Source organism: Urocitellus parryii, chromosome 4, assembly GCF_045843805.1.
Source record: "Urocitellus parryii isolate mUroPar1 chromosome 4, mUroPar1.hap1, whole genome shotgun sequence".
NCBI lineage: Eukaryota > Metazoa > Chordata > Mammalia > Rodentia > Sciuridae > Urocitellus > Urocitellus parryii.
In genome coordinates, this window is record NC_135534.1 from 201,910,403 (window position 1) to 201,931,178 (window position 20,776).

The window sequence follows — 20,776 nt, forward strand, 5'->3', positions numbered from 1 at the left end:
TTTGATTCCTAGCACCACAAAAAAGAGAAGTGACCATTCTGGACAAAGAAATTAATGTGTTTTGTACCCATTATTCAGAGATGCGAAAAAGAAACTGAGGCTTGCTCTTTGCTCTGCGGACTCTGTTGCCTTCCCAGTGTTAACCCATTCAACAAGAAACGGATTACCAGACCATACAGACCCAGAAGGCAAGTTGGTGCTGGATAGTTTAGTTTCTTCTGTATTTACAGCTTGAACCAATGAAATTGCCAGTATTTCACTCTTTGGCTGTATTAATATTCCATGGTTCAACTTAACACATTTGTTTTCATGTCACTTAAGGGCACTTTGATTACTGATAGTTTATCAATTTTTTTTTTTTTTCTAAATGGCAGTGGCACTACTGCTTAATTTTGGTGATAAATGGTACAGTAGAATTAATGTCCCGAATGCCGGGGACAGTGTATATATAAGCTTATATAAACCCATGGAAATTCTTATAGTAATGTAATTCTCATTTTTTTATTTAGACAATGAAATTGTATGCTTCTTAAAAGTTCAGATAGCTGAAGCAATTAATTTACAAGATAAGAACTTAATGGCTCAACTTCAAGAAACAATGCGTTGTGTATGCCGTTTTGATAATAGGACATGTAGGAAACTGCTGGCATCCATTGCTGAGGACTACAGGTAACATACCCAACCCATTCAACAGACCTTCTCAGCAGCAAGTGTTTTCTTTTTAGTCCTTGTTTCACAAACCAGTCTAGGCCTACTACCAAGTGCATGTCTATGTTTACCTGGATATAGATTTCTAAGCTACGCACTCCAGAAATGTAGTTACAAATGAGCAGCTCTTCCTAATAGAGAAGTGCAGTTTATGTCAGCTTTGCACAAAAACAGTAAAGAGGTTTGTCTAGATTGTGAGGCTAGGATAACTAGTTTATTACTTTCCTTTTTAAGGGACATTAGTAAATACTACTTTAGTGGACTAGAGAAGTGGTAGTAGATTTTTTTTGGCTGCCAGCTGATGGTTATGGGGAAGAGTGTAACTGAGATGCACGGGCAGTGTGGAGGCCTCATGTCCTAGTAGACAAGCTCCACATTAACACCATAAGCAAATAGCTGGTGGGGAGTGTTTAATGAACTAGTTTGTATAGCTTGTATTTTGTTGTTATTTTTAATCATCACCATTTTCTTTTTTGTATGGGGGGGGTGATGGTTGGGGATTGAACTACTTCTGGGCTGTATCTCCAGCTATTTTTTTTAAATTTTTATTTTGAGATAGGATTTCACTATGTTGCTCAGGCTGGCCTCAAACTTGTAATCCTCCTACCTCAGCCTCCCAAGTGAGCTGGGATTATAAGTGTATAACACCATGCCCAACTTATTTTCAATTTTCTGTAACTGTTCATTTCCTGTTAAGTAGGAGGTGCTACTAGTGGGGAGACCGTGCTCCAGTATAAAATAGACCTAGAATCTGAAGAGCCTTAGTAATATTCACTGAGTTAGGGAGCTAAACATTCAGTTCAAAAGATACTGTTCATCACAGACATGCACAATTTATGCTGCCAGCTCAAGAAAAACAGGATTCTGTTTCTTGAGCTGGCAGCATAAATATTCCCCAGTACATTTGTCTGTAGCCTGACATGCCAATTTGTAAAGCCAAAGTTTATGAAGTGAAAAAAATTGGAACTCTTAGTCATAAAAAAAAAACAGTAAGCACTGTACATATCTGATGTCCTGCAAAGCATTTTTCCTTTTAGGAAAAGAGCCCCATATATCGCTTACCTCACTCGCTGTCGACAAGGACTGCAGACTACGCAGGCTCACCTGGAGAGGCTCTTGCAAAGGGTTTTACGGGACAAAGAGGTAGCCAATCGATATTTTACCACTGTCTGTGTGAGGTTACTGCTTGAGAGCAAAGAAAAGAAGATCAGGGAATTCATTCAAGGTAACTACTGTTAGAAGAAGCATGTCTTCAACCATTTATTATTAGGAAGATTGGGAAAATTTGTTTTGTTTTGTTTGCTAGCTTGTGTAAGTACCTGCATGCTTTAGACCAGCTCCTTAAATACCCAGTTAGTTTGTGGATTCTTTTTTTTTTTTTTTGATGGTGTTGGGGCTTGAACCCAGGACCTTGTGCTTGTGAGGTAAGCACTCTACCAACTGAACTATATCCCCAGCCCCTGTGGATTCTTAATAATTACACTTTGATATCAAATCTCTAAATTTCTTTTTCTCCTGGATTGAATATCAGTTTATTTAAAAAATTGGGGAAGTTGGTAAAACTTTGGATTCACACAATTTTTCTCATTTTTACAAACAACATATTTTTAAACAAACTCATTGGCACATAAATATTTAGGTATTTCTTACTCTTTCCTGATTTTAATGACTTGGCTGTGTATTGTCCTAAAATAAACCACTCCAAAACCTTTAGGCTTTAATGTCTGTATCACTAGCAATTAAAATGATTTTAGGGGGCTGGGGATGTGGCTCAAGCGGTAGCGCGCTCGCCTGGCATGCGTGCGGCCCGGGTTCGATCCTCAGCACCACATACCAACAAAGATGTTGTGTCCACCGAGAACTAAAAAATAAATAATAAAAATTCTCTCTCTCTCACTCTCTCTTTAAAAAAAAAAAAAAAAAAAATGATTTTAGGGGCTGGGGTTGTAGCTCAGTGGTAGAGTGCTCACCTCGCATGTGGAAAGCAGTGGATTTGATCCTCATCACCACACTTGTTGAGGAAACAAGAAACATAAAAACTGGGCTGGGGATGTGGCTCAAGCGGTAGCGCGCTCGCCTGGCATGCGTGCGGTCCGGGTTCGATCCTCAGCACCACATACCAACAAAGATGTTGTGTCTGCCGAAAACTAAAAAATAAAAATATTAAAAAAAAAAAAAAAAAAAGAAACATAAAAACAAAATAGAGGTATTGTGTCCATCTACAACTACAAAAAAATATTTTAAAAACGAATTTTAATACATTGGTCCCCCCTTATCTGCAAGGGATATGTTCCAAGACACCCCCCCCCCGCAGATGCCTGAAACTAGGTCTAATACTGATCTCTATATGCTATACCTATAACCTATAATGAGATGCCTACCAAGAAATAGCTTGCAATTCAAAACTTATGAATTGTTTATTTCTAGAATTTTCCATTTAATATGTTGGATTGAAGGGAAATGAAACAGGAAAATGGGGAAGTTCTAAAATTTCCTTTTTAAGTTTATTCATATGATGTATTTTAAAAATTATTGTTTGTGCATTGGAGATTTTCAGAAACTCACAGCAGCTGATGATAAAACTGCTCAGGTAGAAGATTTTCTACAGTTTCTTTATGGTGCAATGGCCCAGGATGTCATATGGCAAAATGCAAGTGAAGAGCAGCTGCAGGATGCTCAGCTGGCCATCGAACGAAGTGTGATGAATCGCATTTTCAAGCTTGCCTTCTACCCTAATCAGGATGGGGATATCCTTCGTGATCAGTGAGTGCTTCTGTGTTGAGTGCCTGTGCTGGATGTGTGTATCAGGTAGCCCCATACTTTAGGCAAGCCGTACCTGTGGTTTAGCATCTGATAATAAAGGAAATGTCTCAGTTATCATTTTTTACCCATGAGAGTTACGCAATTCAAAAGAATGATAAGTAGGACATGGAGGGGCTTATCTGTAATCCCAGATGCTTGGGGGACATACATGAGGAAGATGACAAATTTGAGGCCAACAAGGCCCTGTCTCAAAAAATTAGAAAAAGGCCTGGGATATAACTCAGTGGTAGTATATACTTGTGTAGTATACATGAGGTCCTATGTTCAATCCCCAGCACCACCAAAAATAATAATAATAATAACAATTTAAAAATAATAATAAATACCCAGTTTTCAGGAAGGTCATCAGGCTGGCAAGTATATGAATTTGTGTGGCCTTTTTGGAAGGCACAGCTTTGTATTCTCCCTCAAATGTTTTTCCCTGCTTTCTCTGTCTGATTAACTCTTATTTATCATTCACATTTCAATTCAAGCATCATTTCCTTGGGAAACTTTTCCTGACTAGCTTAAATTCCCTTAGGGCTGTCTCAGGCCTAGTACTTGCATTTATTGTTATTTGCCATTTATTTAAGTCAAGGTTTCTCAACCCAGCACTACTGACTTTTGAGATCAGGCAGTTCTTTGTGAAGACTAGGCTGTCCTATAGATGTTAGGGTGTTTGGCAGCATTCCTGCCTGAACACCCTAGGTGTAGTAATGCCCAACCAATTGTGACAACCAAAAATGTTTTCAGACATTGCCAGATGTCTCTGGGGAATGAAATTCTCTCCTGTTCTTCTTCTTTTTTTAAATTTTGTTTATTTTTATTTTTTATTCTACTTTGTTATATATAACAGCAGAATGCATTACAATTCATATTATACATATAGAACATAATTTTTCATATTCCTGGTTATATACAAAGTATATTCACACCATTTGTATCTTCATACATGTACTTAGGGTAATGATTTTCTCCTGTTCTTGATTACTAGTTTGTGTAATCATTTGATAAATGCTCTCTCTCCTACTGGATTGTCCCTTCTGTGAGAGAATGAATGTCATCGCATCAAGCACGTGTCTGGCTTCTAATATGTACTCATTATAGATTTATTAGGAATGAACAGTTATATATTTGACTATCAACAAATATCAGCAATTATATGGTATGTGAGTTATGTCTGAATAAAAGTGTTTTAGAAAGTAATATTGAGAGCTTGGGATGTAGTTAAGTGGTAGAGTACAAAAGGACCTGGGTTTGATGCCTACTGCAAAAATATTAAATAAGAAGTAATCCCAGTGGCTTAGAAGGCCAAGGTAGGAGATGGTAAGTTCAAGGCCATCCTTAGGAACTTAGCGAGGCCCTAAGCAATTTAGCAAGACCCTATCTCAAAAAATAAAAATTAAAAAAAAAAAAAAAGGCAACCGCCATCCCACTCCCACCCTCCCCCCCAAAAAATGTAGAATAGTGACATTGGGTATTTTGGGGATTGAGACTATGGAGGAATTATCATTTTCATTATTACTCTTCTTAATTTTCCTGAGTACTGCTCTTCAGTCCTACGTTTGCCCTAAGTGTTTTATCCGTTATTACTCTTTTTTTTTTTTTCCTAAGTACTGCTCTGCAGTCCTACTTTTGCCCTAAGTGTGTAACAGTTATCTCCATGCTTCCCAGCCCAGTAACTAATAGGGGTCTGTGCAATAGGATCTCAGAGAAGGGTTATTAATAGTTTATGCAAGTTTTGTTTTTGTGGGATGCAACCCAGGGCCTTATGCATGCTAGGCAAACACTCTCTACTGAGCTACACCCCCAGGCCTACAGAAATTTTAAGAGGTTGCACATAAATTTGAGAGAATTCACATTCTTGTGAAATCACTTAGAGTTGTTCCAACTTGCCTCTCTCATGTGTTCTTCATCTCCGAGGTTGTTAGCCTACCCCAGGGCCTTTTCTCTCTCCAGAGCACCAATTTCTGGTGTTAGGCATGGAATATAGAATGGGATATTAAAGTTACATTTACTGCAGAGAACAACTTTGAAGCAGACTATTCCTACCCACTCCTTCATGGCATTTCTGCAGGTTTAAAGACAATAAACAGTGTCTGGATCTTTCCAGATACTGGAAGTCAAGAAGCTATTCTAGCTCCTGCTACTGAGGCAAATCCTATACCTTTAAATCCTGTTTTCACATACAAAGTGTGGGACTGGTGAATGGCAGAGTCCCTTCTCCATCTGAAAGCCTGATCTTTGGTTTCCGGCTCTTGATCCTTCTTACTTTCTCTCACTTTCTTCTTTTTCCTCTCCTTTACTAAGCAGTGTGTTCAAGCTAAGGGCTCTCTCCTCTGTTCCTTGGAATGCTGTCCTAGTCCAGGAAAGGAGGATTCCCCTACCCCATCTGCATCCCCACAGCTCATTTGGCATTTCTAAGCAGATCCTAAATCTGAACCTTTTCTGATAAAAAAGAAAATTTATGGCCATGAGAGTCTCAACTGTACTTGTAATCTGCATATATAAATAAGTCTAAAATACTTTGAGTGTTTTGAAAAAAATTGACTGGCTTTTTTATGCCTTATTTTCTGAAATGTATATTTACATTTGCATTTTGGTTTTCAGGGTTCTTCATGAACATATCCAGAGATTGTCTAAAGTAGTGACTGCAAATCACAGAGCTCTTCAGATCCCAGAGGTAATACAGGTTTATTTACCATGGGTTACATGTTAACTAAGCTGCATGGTGTACCATGTGCATATTACCACTATGTCAGGGAACTGTAGTGTGATAAAATAGAAAGCACCGTTTGTACTAGATACTCTTTACTCTGTCATGTTCCCAGGGTTAAATTTCCCTGGCATAGAAAGGGCCCTCAGTAGAGGAGAGGAGGAGAGTGCCTCCCCAGAGCTGCTGGCTTCTGTCCCAAGCCCTGCCTTCCTGGGCAGCGAGCTGTCTTGGTGTTCATTTTTTTTTTTATTTTTTTATTTTTTATTTTTATTTTTTAGTTCTCGGCAGACACAACATCTTTGTTGGTATGTGGTGCTGAGGATCGAACCCGGGCCGCACGCATGCCAGGTGAGCGCGCTACCACTTGAGCCACATCCCCAGCCCTGTCTTGGTGTTCTTACAGTCTTGTTTCCACACAGCCATCCCATTTGAAGAAGGGGCTTGTGGCACTCCAAAGAGGGTGAGGAATTTTGTTCCAAAAGAAGTAATTAAATATGGCATGGTCTCAAATTACCTTTTAGTTATTGATACTAGCATTTTTACCTGGCATACATCTCTTACAAAATAAGAAATCTGGAAAATGTCAGCTATTTGAGCTAGTTCTGGTTGTTTTTATTAAATTCCCCACAAATGAAACATTAATTGGCATAAAATTTTTAATTTTTTTTATTTTTGGATCTCATTTCAAGAACTACTGTAAGAAAGTATATATTCTTAAATTATCTTGTTTTAATAGCTTGTTCATGCTATTAAATGTACAAAAGTCCTTTTCTAGCTATTTAAGAAGAATTATTGGGGCTGGGGACGTGGCTCAAGCGGTAGCGCGCTCGCCTGGCATGCGTGCGGCCCAGGTTCGATCCTCAGCACTACATACAAACAAAGATGTTGTGTCTCCGAAAACTAAAAAATAAATATTAAAATTTTCTCTCTTTCTCTCTCTCTCTCTCTTTCTAAAAAAAAAAAAAAAAGGATCATTGAAATTTTATGAATTCTTGGTTCTTTGTTATTGGATACCCTTTCTATTAATGTATATCTGTGTTGCTCTATTTTAAAATACAAAGTATATTACATAAACATTTAAAAGATAACCATAATCTTGGGTGGAAGGGGAAGGACCTGAAGTCCAGTTTTACTGAAGAAAGAGGAAAGCAGCCACCTTAGCCTGTCCCTGACTTGGGTTGGAGGTTGCCATGGTCACTCCAACAGATCATTGCCCTTGTATTGAGGGTCTGTTATTATCTGTGGTCTCACTTAGGTTTATCTTCGGGAAGCACCGTGGCCATCTGCACAATCAGAAATCAGGACAATAAGTGCTTATAAAACCCCCCGGGACAAAGTGCAGTGCATCCTGAGAATGTGCTCTACAATTATGAACCTCCTGAGCCTGGCCAATGAGGACTCTGTCCCTGGAGCTGATGACTTTGTTCCTGTGTTGGTGTTTGTGTTGATAAAGGTGGGTCTCTTACTACTATCAGTTAAAGAGTTTAGGTGGCATCCTGAGTAGGGTGGCACAGGGCTTAATGTGGTGTAGTGTTAGAGACCTGGACTCTTCTCCATCTCAAATCCTGTGTTATCCAGAAAGAAAGTGTATAATGTCAAGATTTGTTCTGTTTAGAAGTCACAGTTTTCAAAACAAAGCAAGAGAGGATCAGTTCCTAGATGAACATTTTCAGTATCTAAGTAGTTTATAGGAAACTAAGTAGTTTATAGGAACTATAGGAGTTCTTTTTTTTTCTTCATTTTTTTTTTTTTTTAGTTGTAGATGGACACAATACCTTTATTTCACTTATTTATTTTTTTATGTGGCACTAAGGATCGAACTTAGTGCCTCACACATGCTAGTCGACCACTCTACCGCTGAGCCACAAACCCAGCCCAGTGCCTATAGATCTTTTTTTTTTTTTTTTTTTTTTTTTAAGACCTTTCTGAGTTTACAAGAGAACTTGGGGCTAGGAAGGTCTTATTTTTTTTTTTTTTTTAATATTTATTTTTTAGTTCTCGGCAGACACAACATCTTTGTTGGTATATGGTGCTGAGGATCGAACCTGGGCCGCACGCATGCCAGGCGAGCTCGCTACCGCTTGAGCCACATCCCCAGCCCCCTATAGATCTTAATTGGGGCTTAATGTGTCATCCTTGAGTGAATGAAAACAGGTTCTTTTTATTGTACTTTTGTAATCTTCTTTCACATGGAATTCTTTATAATGGTTGTTAAATAGACCACCAGATTTACCAATCACTTCTCTCTTCTTTGAGCCTCTTATTTTATAATTATACTTCGTTATTTTAAAAAGTATTGACATCTTTTGTCTTTTTTTTTTTTTTTAATGGTGCTAGGAATTGAACCCAGAGCTTTGTGCATGTGAGGAAAGCACTCTACCAACTGAGCTATATATCCCTTTGTCTTTCTTTGAACTCTAAAATTGCAGTTCACTTAAACATTTTATTTTGAACATTTTGGGTGTGACCATGCAGTTTGGGTGCACACAGCCCCAGGTGACATCACTGAATATTAGCACACCCCAGCCGCTGATATCTAAAGTATGTCTGACATATATCTTCCTAATCTTTAGTATTGGTGATATTTCTGCAACTGAAACTTTTGGCTCAGAGTCAGAAACCCCACACACAGGCAGGTGCAACTTCTCCTGGCCTTTGCTGTTCTCTATTCTGAGTGTGATCTGGCTAGTCCTTCTGCAGAGCCATTTTGAACAGATTTTAAGGAAGGGGGCTCAGCTTATCGTCTTATTAACTATTTAATAGCATATGTCCTTTCTGTTAATGTGAAAGAAAGTGAACAAACAGAAGATGTTCTGTGTCCCCTCTTGGCTATAGGGGGCACATTACCTTTTTTATTTATTTATTTTTACTCTCAGCTGATTCTACCAGGACTTCCTAACCAGATATTATCAGTTAGCCTACAGCATTTATTTTCTTATCTAACTTTCTGGAATCCTTGACTGTTGAAGAAGATTATGGAGATTAGTTCAGTCACCTGAAGGGCTACCAAGATTAGGTGATTTGCCAGGATGGAAGGCTCTGGGTAGTTCAGCTAGAATTAGAACCCAACTGTCTTTCCAGTATATTGTTTATAGATTACTTCCAAAAAGCAATTTAGGGTTTAGTTTCAAAAGGACTGGTATTTCTTTCTCACACACACACACACACAAAAAAAAAAATTTAAAGAACACATGCTAAGATGACTTGGGCAGAGCTTAGCATCTGAGTAATTGACTTGTTCATTTTTCACTTCTCTAGGCAAACCCACCTTGCCTGCTGTCCACTGTGCAGTACATCAGCAGCTTCTATGCCAGCTGTCTGTCTGGAGAAGAGTCCTATTGGTGGATGCAGTTCACAGCAGCAGTAGAATTCATTAAAACCATTGATGACCGAAAGTGACCAAGACAAAGGCCCACCATGGCAGCAGACTGTTAGTCAGGCAAACAGATCTCTAAGAAAATGCAGCAGCTGCTTTGAAGGCTGAAGATTGTTTTTGTATAATATTGTACAGCATTCAGACATTTTAAAACAGATCTTTACTAAAACAGATTAATGAGCTAACAAGCAGGTTCTCTTTTCTTTGGGCTCTTTTCCTTTCTAAGTTGCATATTTAATTTTCTTGTCCCCAAGTAGAGAATAGTACTGCAAAAAGGGACCACATTTTTTCAGGTATTTTGAAATATTGAAAAACAGAACAGAATCTCTTAAGGAATTCCTAGACATCCATTCATGGATACCCCATTCTTTCCTATTGTTTTAAAAAGAACAGTACACCTCTTTTAAGATGCTGTCTTATATGCATCTAATAGAAGAAAGATACCAGCTGCACTGAGGGTTATAATAGTGGTGCATTTGTGGCATTATCTATAAATACACTCACCTAAGTTGAAAAGCTAAGAAGGAAATGTAAATATAATATATATTTATATTTGATGTAATATGGACATCTTCAGATTCTAATAAACAAGGAATATTGCTGATAGTAGGTTGTGAAAAACCCTCTTGTGAAATGGTTTCCTTGACAAAATTTAAGCTGAGCTTAAAAGCAAAAAACAGAAATATTTATTAAAGTGTCATACAGGTCATTGAACTCTTAGATGTGGAGTCTGATGAGGAGTCTGGAAGTCCCTGAGGAGGTCATGTAGGCACAGCATTCTGTGGAAGCACGTGAACCTGCACTCCTAAGAGACAGACTCTCTAGGTGACATAAAAAGGAACAGTAGACAGCCAAGATATCAGTGTGGTACTTCTCATCTAAAATACTAAATATGCTATAGAAACCCCAGACAGAGCTCCTTATAAACCTTTAATTGTAATATATTTTTGATGATTATTCACATTGAATGCACAGACCAGGAATTCAGTGAATGTCATTTTTTTTAAAACTAATTTGTATTGTCTGCTCTAGTGATACAGGTTTTACTAGTGATAAACTATTTTAACCAACCATACTATTCTTATGGAAAAAAAAATCTATTTTGACAGGTTTCTGTGCCTTTATTTCCCTATTCTGAAAAAAAGTAACGTGTTTCAGTAGTTTGGTTTGAATTGTGTATTGATAATTAATCAGGAATGGGCTTTGGTGTCCGAGCAACTGGCCCAGGAGGTACACCAAAGCTTCAAGCACAAATCTTGTACATAGGCCATCACCAACTTGTTCTGCTTTGTATGTTTCCTAAACATGTTTATCTTCTAACAAACACAATCCCATTGAGCCCCTCATTGCTGGCAGCAATTTTAGGCATTTGTTTTTAAGGGAACTGTGACAACTAGCCATGAGCAGGTGGATACAGAAGCTGTCTGCTCTCTTCTTGAGATCTCTGTGTCTCCTAATGCCAAAAGAAGCTGGATTTTTTTTCATGCCTCCACTTCTTGCTCATTTATTTTAAAACACCCAAATAATAAGTTATACATAGGAGTGTGGGATGTGGTTTCTGTCTTTTAGGGAAAGATCAAAATTAAATTAGTACTACAAAATGTCCTTTTGAATGTTAGGTCAAGAAATCCATGTACAGGGCTGGGAAGTCACTCAGTGGTAGAATGCTTGCCTGGCATGCTCAAAGCCCAGGGTTCAAGTCACAGCCCCACACACAAAAAACAAGTGAATTTGGGGGCTGTAGTTATGGCTCAGAGGTATAGCACTTGCCTAACATGCATAAGGCCTTTGTTCCAATCTCCATCACTGCAAAAGAAAAAAAATCCATGTAGAAAGCCATGTGCTTCATGGGCTGTCGCTCACTAACAACCCTGCTTGAGTATTAGAAGTCACAACCCATCATAAGTACATTATAAGACAAACTGTATGACATGACTTCTGAGACCTAGATGGGGGTCCGTTTACTTCAGCATTTGATTGAGTAAATGTTAGTCAACTGAAGACTTAGAAGAGTTGGATTCATTGTTATGGGACTTAAATCATAAATCAATGAAAGATTTTTTTTCCTCTACTATGGTAGCTAAATATATTCCATGTTTTATCACTGTGGAAATAAATATGAAGATGTGGACATTGCACCAGGGTTCTTTTCTGTGGAAGAGAGGTGGTGGATTTGGGGTGTTGGGCTACATTGCAGGCAAGAATTGGGGTTCTGCAGTGCTCAAGCAGTATTGACGTAGAACCGTTGATTCAGAAGCTGACCAAGAAGCATAGGACAGCCGTTCCAGGGACGGCTCCCCCTAAAGTCCCTTTCAGGAGCAGGGGGACTTCATCATTAACCATCACCTCTCTGGGTTCATGATAGTATTTCTTAAAGTGTTGATTTCTGAATCAGTTAAGTTATTCTCTGTATGGCAATGACAGTATGTGAGACAGAAAAATGACTATTACGTTTGGGGAGGAAAGAGGAACAGTTGTTCTTCAAGGCTTTTTTACTACCTTCTAATACTTGTTTTACATGAAGGATTAGTGCAAAGGTACAAAATCACCATTGGGAACATCCAGGAGCCACCAGTTATTATACAGAACTTACAGAGTTAATGCACATTCTATGGAGATACAATAGCTCAGCTCACTGCAGTCTCATGGAATTTTCTTAAAGAAAAGAAAAACCATTTTTGTATTAATATTTTGTTTCTGGAAGTAAGAGAAATACAGATTGAACACAGTCTTTTCTTATAAAGTTTTTTTTTTTAGGAAAAAAACCTAGTGAATATTTTGTTGTTTCTCTTCACTTTAGGTAAAACCTCAGCCATAATAATTGCTTTTTTTTTTTCCTTTATAAAAACCTGCTTAGGAAAATCTTTTATACAGATAGGTAAGAAAATTAGGCTTTCTGGGAGATTGAAAATAGCTATGATGCATGGTTTTCTTTTTCTGTTATATCCTGGAAGCCTGTGTTTAAAGTGGACTTTACAAATACATGTTCCTAAGGTGCATAAGCAGGACAACAAAAATCCAGCCGAAACAGTATGGAGCTGTGTTCTTGCCATATGAACTGGTACCTGACAGTTGCCAAACCTAGGCACCAGCTTCCTATTGCTTGCTGTAAGAATTCCAGTTTGGGCCAAGTAAAGGTCAGCTAAGTGTTTTAAATGTATGAGTCTTGAAAATGTCTTCCCTGCTGACAGTGGGTATGAAGAGGGAAGGCAGGAACATGCTTGTTCAAAGGCTGGTGAATAGTGTTAGTGGACTGCATAGACGTGATAGAAATGTAGTGCAGTTAGCGTCCTCAGCGGTGTAGCCTGGGTGGCCTTCTGCCTTTCCATCCCTGATTTGTTCCTTTGAAGAAAAATCTGTTTTCCCTCCCTTTAGTTGAGTCTATATGTAATTGTTACAATGGGGGGGGGGTGTCAGAAACCGTCTTCTTGAAACTCAAAAAACAGTTTTAGTAAGTGGATTAACAGTAATGGGGTATTTGAGATGTTCTGAATGCCAAAATTCTTGAAAGATTTGCAAGATTAGTAATTACTTTATGACTTAATGTATGTTAGAATGTAGGTTACCAAGAAGCAGGATGACCAAGAATAGCTCTATTACTCATGAGAACACTTGGAGACATGAAGGTAGATCTGCTGCAGCAGGAGAGCTGTGGTTGAGCTGCAGAGTCCTGTGGAGCAGCACGAGCCACCGCCAGAGCTCAGGATAGAGGAAGGCCCAGCAGCACTGTCCTCTCACCTTAACTCGCCTCTGCCAAGGTAATCGTCTTGTCTACCGTCTCCTCCTGTGCTTCCCCTGTACTAAAAAGCTTTGTACTGCCTCCTGTCTTGAAACTGGTAACACTTTGAAGCCTCAGTCCATGAGCTTGCACAATCTTGTATATGAACAGGAAGCCCATCCTGTCTCCCAATGTGATTACTGCTGTATGGCGTCAATCTGTAAAACTGATTAAAAGGGAGAGCAGTTTCATTCACTGGCCTTCATGTTTCCATCATCTATTTTGTATTCAGAAGCATTTCTGAAACTTTATTTGGCTTTTCGAATATGATTGATGTTCTCCATGGATTCACACTGTCCTTTTCATCTGAACATCCGAGGATACTTGTCCACATGGGACGGGAAGGAATCCAAGTGACCCAGCAGCGCTGAGAGATGGTGAACAGCCACTGTCTCTGCACACTTCTGTCTGACATTTGTAGCTATTCCTCAGCCTTAGTTCTAAATATGGAAGTGCTGTACAATATGTACAGAAGCCTGTACAACCCTTCCAGCAGAGGGTGGCTACTACTAGACAGGAGCCCCAGCTTACACAGGCCCGCTCCTCTGAGGCTTCTCACTGGTGGGCAGGTGCTTTCTCCATGTGGACTGCACTTCATTGAGAAGGAAGCATTTGAAAGCTGGCTTTGGGGTTGGTTTTCATTCATTTGATTCAGTATTAAAGTAGGTGGGAGGACTTGTCTGAAGTTGAAAGTAGAATTCAACTTTTCTTTCCAACTTGGAGCTGCCTATGTCTTGTTAGGTTTGTCCACTCAACCCTCTCTCTAGATAAGTGGCGCTGTAACTTTTCTCCAAAAGACACTGAGGCAGCTCCTCCTGCCTGCCTGAGGTGCTGCTCCGCCCTGAAGATGACCATGGAAAGCCAAATTAGGTCCGCAGCTATAAATGTGACCCCTGCCTAAAGAATTACATGAAGAGCTTATGCCTCGGTAGAGTCTTTTCTATCTGCGTAGGGTAGTGAAATGCAGTCCTCATACTTCAGAAAACATTGACCAAAAAACCATATTGGCTGGAAAATCTCTGGTTGTGAGGGCCCAGAAAATATCTTTCACATTTTGTGCTAAAATAGAAAAAGCTCAATTCTGAGTCCCTGGATCTGCTGTAGACAATGAAAATGAAGCCATGGTAATTTTATTTCTGTTAACTGTACAGAAATCAGTATATTGCTGGCTAACTGCATGAAATCTTATACTCTCTCGAAGAGTATCCAATATTATTTTTTAAAATAGATATTTTTTCATCTGCTTTCCTTACCCCCATAATTGGTAGTTTTGATAAAACTTTTGTAACCAGGGCTGTTGACAGACACTGCTTCTGACCTGACCCTCCCTGACTAAATGAATTATAATATTTTGGGGTAGGACCCAGGAATTAGTCGATTTTCTTCCAGCACACTAGGGAACTCTATCGTTGTCTCTTAGACTTCCTGTTAAGACTTTCCTGGTGTGCTTGTTGGCTTATATTGGAATCCATAGGGAGTGGCACCAGGAATCTTTAAACAAGTCCTCCAGGTGACTCTTACACTCAGATGAGTAAGAATCCCAGGAAAGCCAGCATTCATAAAGTAAGGGCCACTGTCTTCCCACCTGTATGGCCACCTGGGACTATTATTCATAGAGCTGCATGCCTGTGGTCCCATAACCATATATCAATTTCTGGGGAAATCCCAGGAATCTGCATTTCTGGTAAGGGCCCCCAGCCGACTCATACTCAGGAAAATTTGGGATTCATTACAGAATCCACACAAACACCTGGCTCCACATCCCACCAGGGACATTCATATGAATGGGAGTCGACCCTTCCAAGGGACAAGGACTCTTGCCTGCTGCAAGTCCAGTAACCCTCTAACAATGTCTCTTCACATGCTTAAGTCCACATGTTTTCTTCATTCACAATGCCTGAGTTATGTAATGCTGTCTCCTTAACCTCAAGTCACTACACATCCCAGGAGGATTGTAGTCAATGATATACACAAATTTGTTTCATCTTTTTGTCTCATTTTCCACTGTATGCTTTTAAAATGTCTGTTTCAATTGTGTCTTGTGTCCATTTGAAACCTATGTCCCCTGTTTAACAGCAGCACCAGTAGCGCAGTCCCTAGCCTCCCCCCAGTCAGTACGGGCACTCCCACTCCTGGATTTATTTGCTTTCCTCTGGCCCACCTTACATCTTAACCTCTGGTGACCCTGTTTTCCTTCTCTTGTGGCTGTTAATGGTGATAGGTGAGGCCACCTCTGCTGCTTGGATGGGTGGGAGCTTCGAGTCAACCAGGCCAGAGGAGGCAATTGTGCAGGAAAGGGTGGGAGGGAGGGGATGAGGGCCATCTGACTGGCACAGTGCAGCCAGCAATGCCCAACAAACCTCTACAGCAAGATAGGACCACACCAACAAACCTAAAGAGGTCTTGCCCCTCCCTGGATGAGGACTATCTTTTTCATTAACTGAAAAGCCAAGGGTTTCAAGTGGACGTGCATGTGCCAGGCTCAGGAACTGGAGGGTGAGTCTCATCTGATCTCTGCCAAGAAACTAAAGCAAGTGACAGCCTCTGGGAAGAGTGTTTATTGATTTTGGCTCTGTGGCCTCATGGGTCCCATGCAGTCTCTAGTTTTGTCACGTGTATCAAATCTTGAACTATTACTCCTGTGCTGGCACTTAACTGAGGGCACGTAACTGGCAAGAAGTTACCAGAGATTGCCAGGAATAAGGGGTGCTTGGACTCCTAGATAGGAAATGCTCTCCACTGAGCTGACTCCACGGGAACTTGAGTCTTTCCAATGAATACAAATTTTAGGTGCCAAGAGTCTTTCCAACCTAGCACACAGACAGCTCAGGCTGGGAAATCCTGGAAAGACACCCTTCAGACAAAGGCCAACAACACCCTGGTTGAAGGCAGCCAGCACTGGCTCTGCTCTGGTGGCCCAGGAACACCAGCACCCATGCACAGAGACATCACTCAGAGAATCTATTTTTAATTGAAAGATTCAGCTGAGAGCTTAAGTTCCATTATGATCCGTAGCCATGAATAGGAATCATGAAATGCCTGTCCTGGTTTTGAAACTTTAATCCGGAAGTTCCCTACTCATCCCTCCTCAGCTCTGGCTTGCCCTGTTTTAGCCTCTCTTTTTGGCTGCCCCCTTACCCCACCCAAATCTCCTGAGGAAACCTCTCCTGAACCTGCCTCTGCTGCACACAGTGCCCTGCCATTTCCAGGCCTCCCTTGAGCCCCTCCTAGGTGCCCTGAGAAATGAAGTCTGATCAGATTTCTCTTCTGCCTGAAATCTTTTCTGTTTGGGTTCCAGCCTACCTTTACAGTACACCCCCTCCAATTCCATCCAAGCCCCTCAAAACTGTCACCTTTAACCAAAGTGCAGCTAGGCTTTTGCTCATGTCTCTGATATGACCACCCCTACTCTGCCCCAAGTGGCCCTTCCTGGAGGACATTCCCCAGATGACCCCCTTCCTACCCTCCCCACTGGGGCATGACCCCCTCTGCCCCGAACGTATCCCTCTACACGACAGTGATACCCCTGGAACATGAGCTCTCCTGTCTCCAAATAGCAGGTGCCCCAAATGTTTGCTGATGGGGGTGATGGGTAGCTGGAGGAACTCCTCAGTGCCAGTATTCTTCCCTTCCTTCCTAATTCGGCCCCTGCCAAGTGAGGGACTTTCCCTCCTGTACCTCCCGGGCCGGGGCTCAGAAGTTCACCAAGCCCACAGCCCCTGCCCTCGCCGTGCTGGTGTGGTGGAGGCACCACCGAGCACCAAGTCTCGGCCCGCGAGAAGGCTCCACCGCGCCCCGAACCCCGGAGGTCCATGGGCACCTCGGCCGCCGCCGGGCCCGGGTCTGGGAATTCGGGGGCACATGGGGGAGTGGCCGGCTCCTGCCACGGACCCCAGCGGGTCGCGGGGTGGGAGACCTTCCTGCCCTCCTCCCCTTTGGGATCCAGGCGCCCGGTGGGCTGCCACACGTGGGTGCTGCTGGACCACGTGGAAGCGAACAACCGGGAGGAGGAAGGCTGAGACCAACGCATGGGGCAGATGACATGCCACACCCTGTCCTCTCCTATCTACTTGCAGCCGACCAGGCTCAGGACAGCCAGGAGGATACCGCATCCTGCTGGGCTGACTCCCTGATCCCACCCAAGTGTGCTTGTCCCTTTGCAGTTTGCACCCCCTTGTCTGAGGGCAGGTTCCTCCTATTTGGGGAAGTAATCATTCTCATCCTTTTTATTATTTGAGGTGGCATCTACAAACCTATGTGCTGTTCTTTTGGAAATCCTCAGATTTAACCTCATTTCAGCGTGCCACCTACCTTGCACAGGTGCTCTTCTAGAATCTCCTGTTCCCTGGATTGGTTTCTGGGTTGGCCAGCTTCCTCCCAGGGCCCTGCTTTGCTGTTCCTTGAGTGACATCTTGTGGCCAAGTATAGGTACAAACCATTGGCTGAAAAGGCAGCTTAGCAAAGGGCTCCTCCAGCCTCTGGAAGAGCAGTAAGAATTCCCAGAGGGAGGGGGCGCTCTGGGGCATGGAATCAGCCCAGCCCTTCACTAGGACAGCTCTAGACCGACCTCAGAACTGGCCCAGGTTCCCTGCTTTAAACACACTAATACACCAGGTTCCACTAATACATCAGGATCCCTTGTAGCCCATCCTGAGTTCTGGCAAATAGTCATTATTTCCATCACATTAAGCTTTTCTGTAGCAACTGAATGACAAGGTTATTATTCCAACTTCACAGGTGTTGCAAAAGCTCTGCTGCATAGCCAGTGCCTTGAGTACAGCTCTGACCTCTCTAAAAGACCTCTCTGGACACAGTCGTGAGAATCACAGGAATCCATCTGTCCCTTTCTGCAAGGAGGCGCCTGTGTTGTTAGTCACAGTCACACCTGGAACTGCAAGACCATTATTTTCATGTGCCAGGTGCAGTGTGAGTGATTACACACAATGCCTTCCAGCAAGGTCAGCATTATAAGACCCATTTTACTGAAAAGGAAGCTGAGACTCAGAAAGGGTGAAGTGGCTTATTCAAAACCTTACTGAAATAAATAAATAAATGGCAGAGCTAGGATCTGAATCGAGATCTTAAGTATTCCCAAGTCTGTATTTTGTAGTTATGATGAGATCTTGTCTGCCTTCTACAAAGCCAGCCTCACAGGACTGTGTGGGATCATGGGATCTGGGGAGGGGAAGGGGCTCTTCAAACTGTGGAGGATGCTGCCCATGACAGTTCCTATTATCCCAATCCTGGTGTGCACTTCTTGTGCATGTGAGTCTTCAAGGTCAGGGCTGAACACCCAGCATAGAGTGTGGCACTTGGAGGACATCAGCAAATCAGATTGGATTTTAGTCTCCCAAGGAGGGAAGATCCACTTTGCCAAATCCAGTACAGGTGCAATCCCAGTATCAAGGCCACAGCAAGGACAGACCGATCTACCATATTCAGAAAGAGAAGGGGTGGGTGACCTTCACCTCCTCCTTTGTTGCAGCTGGCTGGCATCTGAATTCCCCCCTGCAGGGCCCAGACAGTAGCTGGGGATCCCTTGCAGACCCTGCAGAAAGCAGCAAGGTAGGTAGAATATCAATATGGCTGTGAAGGTGGAGGGACAGATGAGAGAAAGCCTCCAGGTGACGGAGTAGAGCAGTCCCACTGGGCGGCTGCCTCCTCCCTGTGCACAGATTGAACCCATGATGAAGATGAATGGAAACCCCTTTGCTGGAAAATGTGGTTGCAATTGAGATGGCTACCTGAGCTGAGGGGTCCTCCCACCAGCCCCAAGCAGGGAAATATGAGGATTTGGAATTGCAGCAGCAGCAGTCACATGGTTATCACAGAAACTAGGCAAAACTGATCAACACCCCCAATTACAGGATAAATGATTCAGGACACCCATTAGCCTGGCAAGGATTATCGGACTCAATCATCGGCCTCGGGGGTCAGGCAGCCACTGCAACAGACAACAGCTTGCACAAGAGAAAGGCAGCCCAGATGGGTGAAGACCCCTGGCCCAGCTCAGCCCTCAGTGAGGTGGTGTTAATGACCAGACACCTTTCCTTCTATGGTTAAGGGATTTTAATGGCTGGTTGAGGGAGACGATGTGGCATTGTCTTGTGGCTTATTTAGCATCTACTACGAAAACAACCATGTGGACAGCATCCAAATCCCTCACTGGGAGGCAGGACTGATGAGGACACTGTGTCTTCATCTTTCCAGACTGAAAAATCCCAATTTTTCTCAATATGTCCACTGCAGAGCAATATGTGATCATTTGGTCACATGCACTGTAGACCAGGAAGGAAGTTTTGCAGAGATTTAATATTGTTGACAAGATTGCAGGGGGCTGGCTTAACTCACTTCAGGTGCTCTCGAAGCATTCGCACAATGGATAAGCTAATTACAAATCATGCCTATTTATTCATTCAACAGGGCCTGGGGGAAATTCAAAGAGGCAACACTGTCTTAACTTCATTCAATTTGTAGTCTGTGATTAAACGGAACACAGCTGCAAGGCCCCAGCAACACTGCCCGATTCCTGCCTTTCTCTGGATCAAGCTGACCCCTTCTCAGGGAGCCACACCTGTCCTCAAGCAGGGTCCTGTCATCCTTCTTCTGCCCCTCAGCTGCCCACGGGATGCTGTGTTTTGGGGCAAGGCCCAACAGCAGCCCTCACTTCAGCTCCCTTTTCTGTCAAGTGGGCAGTGCCCTTGCTGCAGGATTCCTGAGAGGAGTAAGGGAGATGTTGGGTGTCCCCTGGCTGTTCCAGAGTCCGGTCAGTCACTGTGTGGTGAAGTTCATTCTTTGGCCTCCTCCTCTGTCTTTGTACACTCACAGGCTGTCACTAAGTCAGAGGACCCAGGCTCATCCAGACAACCCATGGCCACAGCAAGCTTATCTACTGTCCCTTGCCCAGCACTGGATGCACATGGCCTTGCATCACCTCCTGACTACAACCCTGGGAGTCCAGACCTCCGTGCTTTGACAGGATGACCAGCCATTTCCATCTGCCCAGCACTGAGGGTTTTCCCTGGATGTGGCATCATTTAGGACTAAATCCTGACAGTCCCAGGTGAACCAGGACAGTTGGTCACTTTCACTCTTGGCACCCACGGAACTCTCCTTCCCCATTTCCTAAAATAAACCAAAAATAAGGCTAATGTTACCTTCAATCTTGAGAAACATCTGGGAGACCCAAGGTTATTTATGATCATCAATAAATGACAAGATCCAAACAGCCAATGTTTGCTCAGTATTTCTAGATTTACATGGTGTTTTTAAATCACTGGATGAGTGTTTTGGGGCTTCCTTTCTGCTTACGCTGTACTCTCTAACTGAGTCCCACTGAGTCCCATGGCAAGAGCATCGGATCCTCTTCCTTTTCCCCCATTGAGGCTGCAGACCT

General features: G+C 42.3%; 1 protein-coding gene across 6 annotated transcripts in view; it reads left to right on the forward strand.

Annotated features, from left to right (window-relative positions):
- Gapvd1 (GTPase activating protein and VPS9 domains 1) overlaps positions 1-12,325 on the forward strand; it is an 88,288-nt gene extending 75,963 nt beyond the window's left edge. For all 6 annotated transcript variants that reach the window (XM_077797102.1, XM_026386256.2, XM_026386257.2 and 3 more), the window contains 7 exons: positions 79-188; positions 510-669; positions 1,746-1,933; positions 3,258-3,471; positions 6,121-6,193; positions 7,482-7,679; positions 9,485-12,325. In XM_077797102.1, the coding sequence (XP_077653228.1) occupies positions 79-188; positions 510-669; positions 1,746-1,933; positions 3,258-3,471; positions 6,121-6,193; positions 7,482-7,679; positions 9,485-9,625 (1,084 nt within the window). In that variant the 3' untranslated portion in view covers positions 9,626-12,325. The remainder of the gene's footprint in view (positions 1-78; positions 189-509; positions 670-1,745; positions 1,934-3,257; positions 3,472-6,120; positions 6,194-7,481; positions 7,680-9,484) is intronic.
- Positions 12,326-20,776: the final 8,451 nt, after the last annotated feature.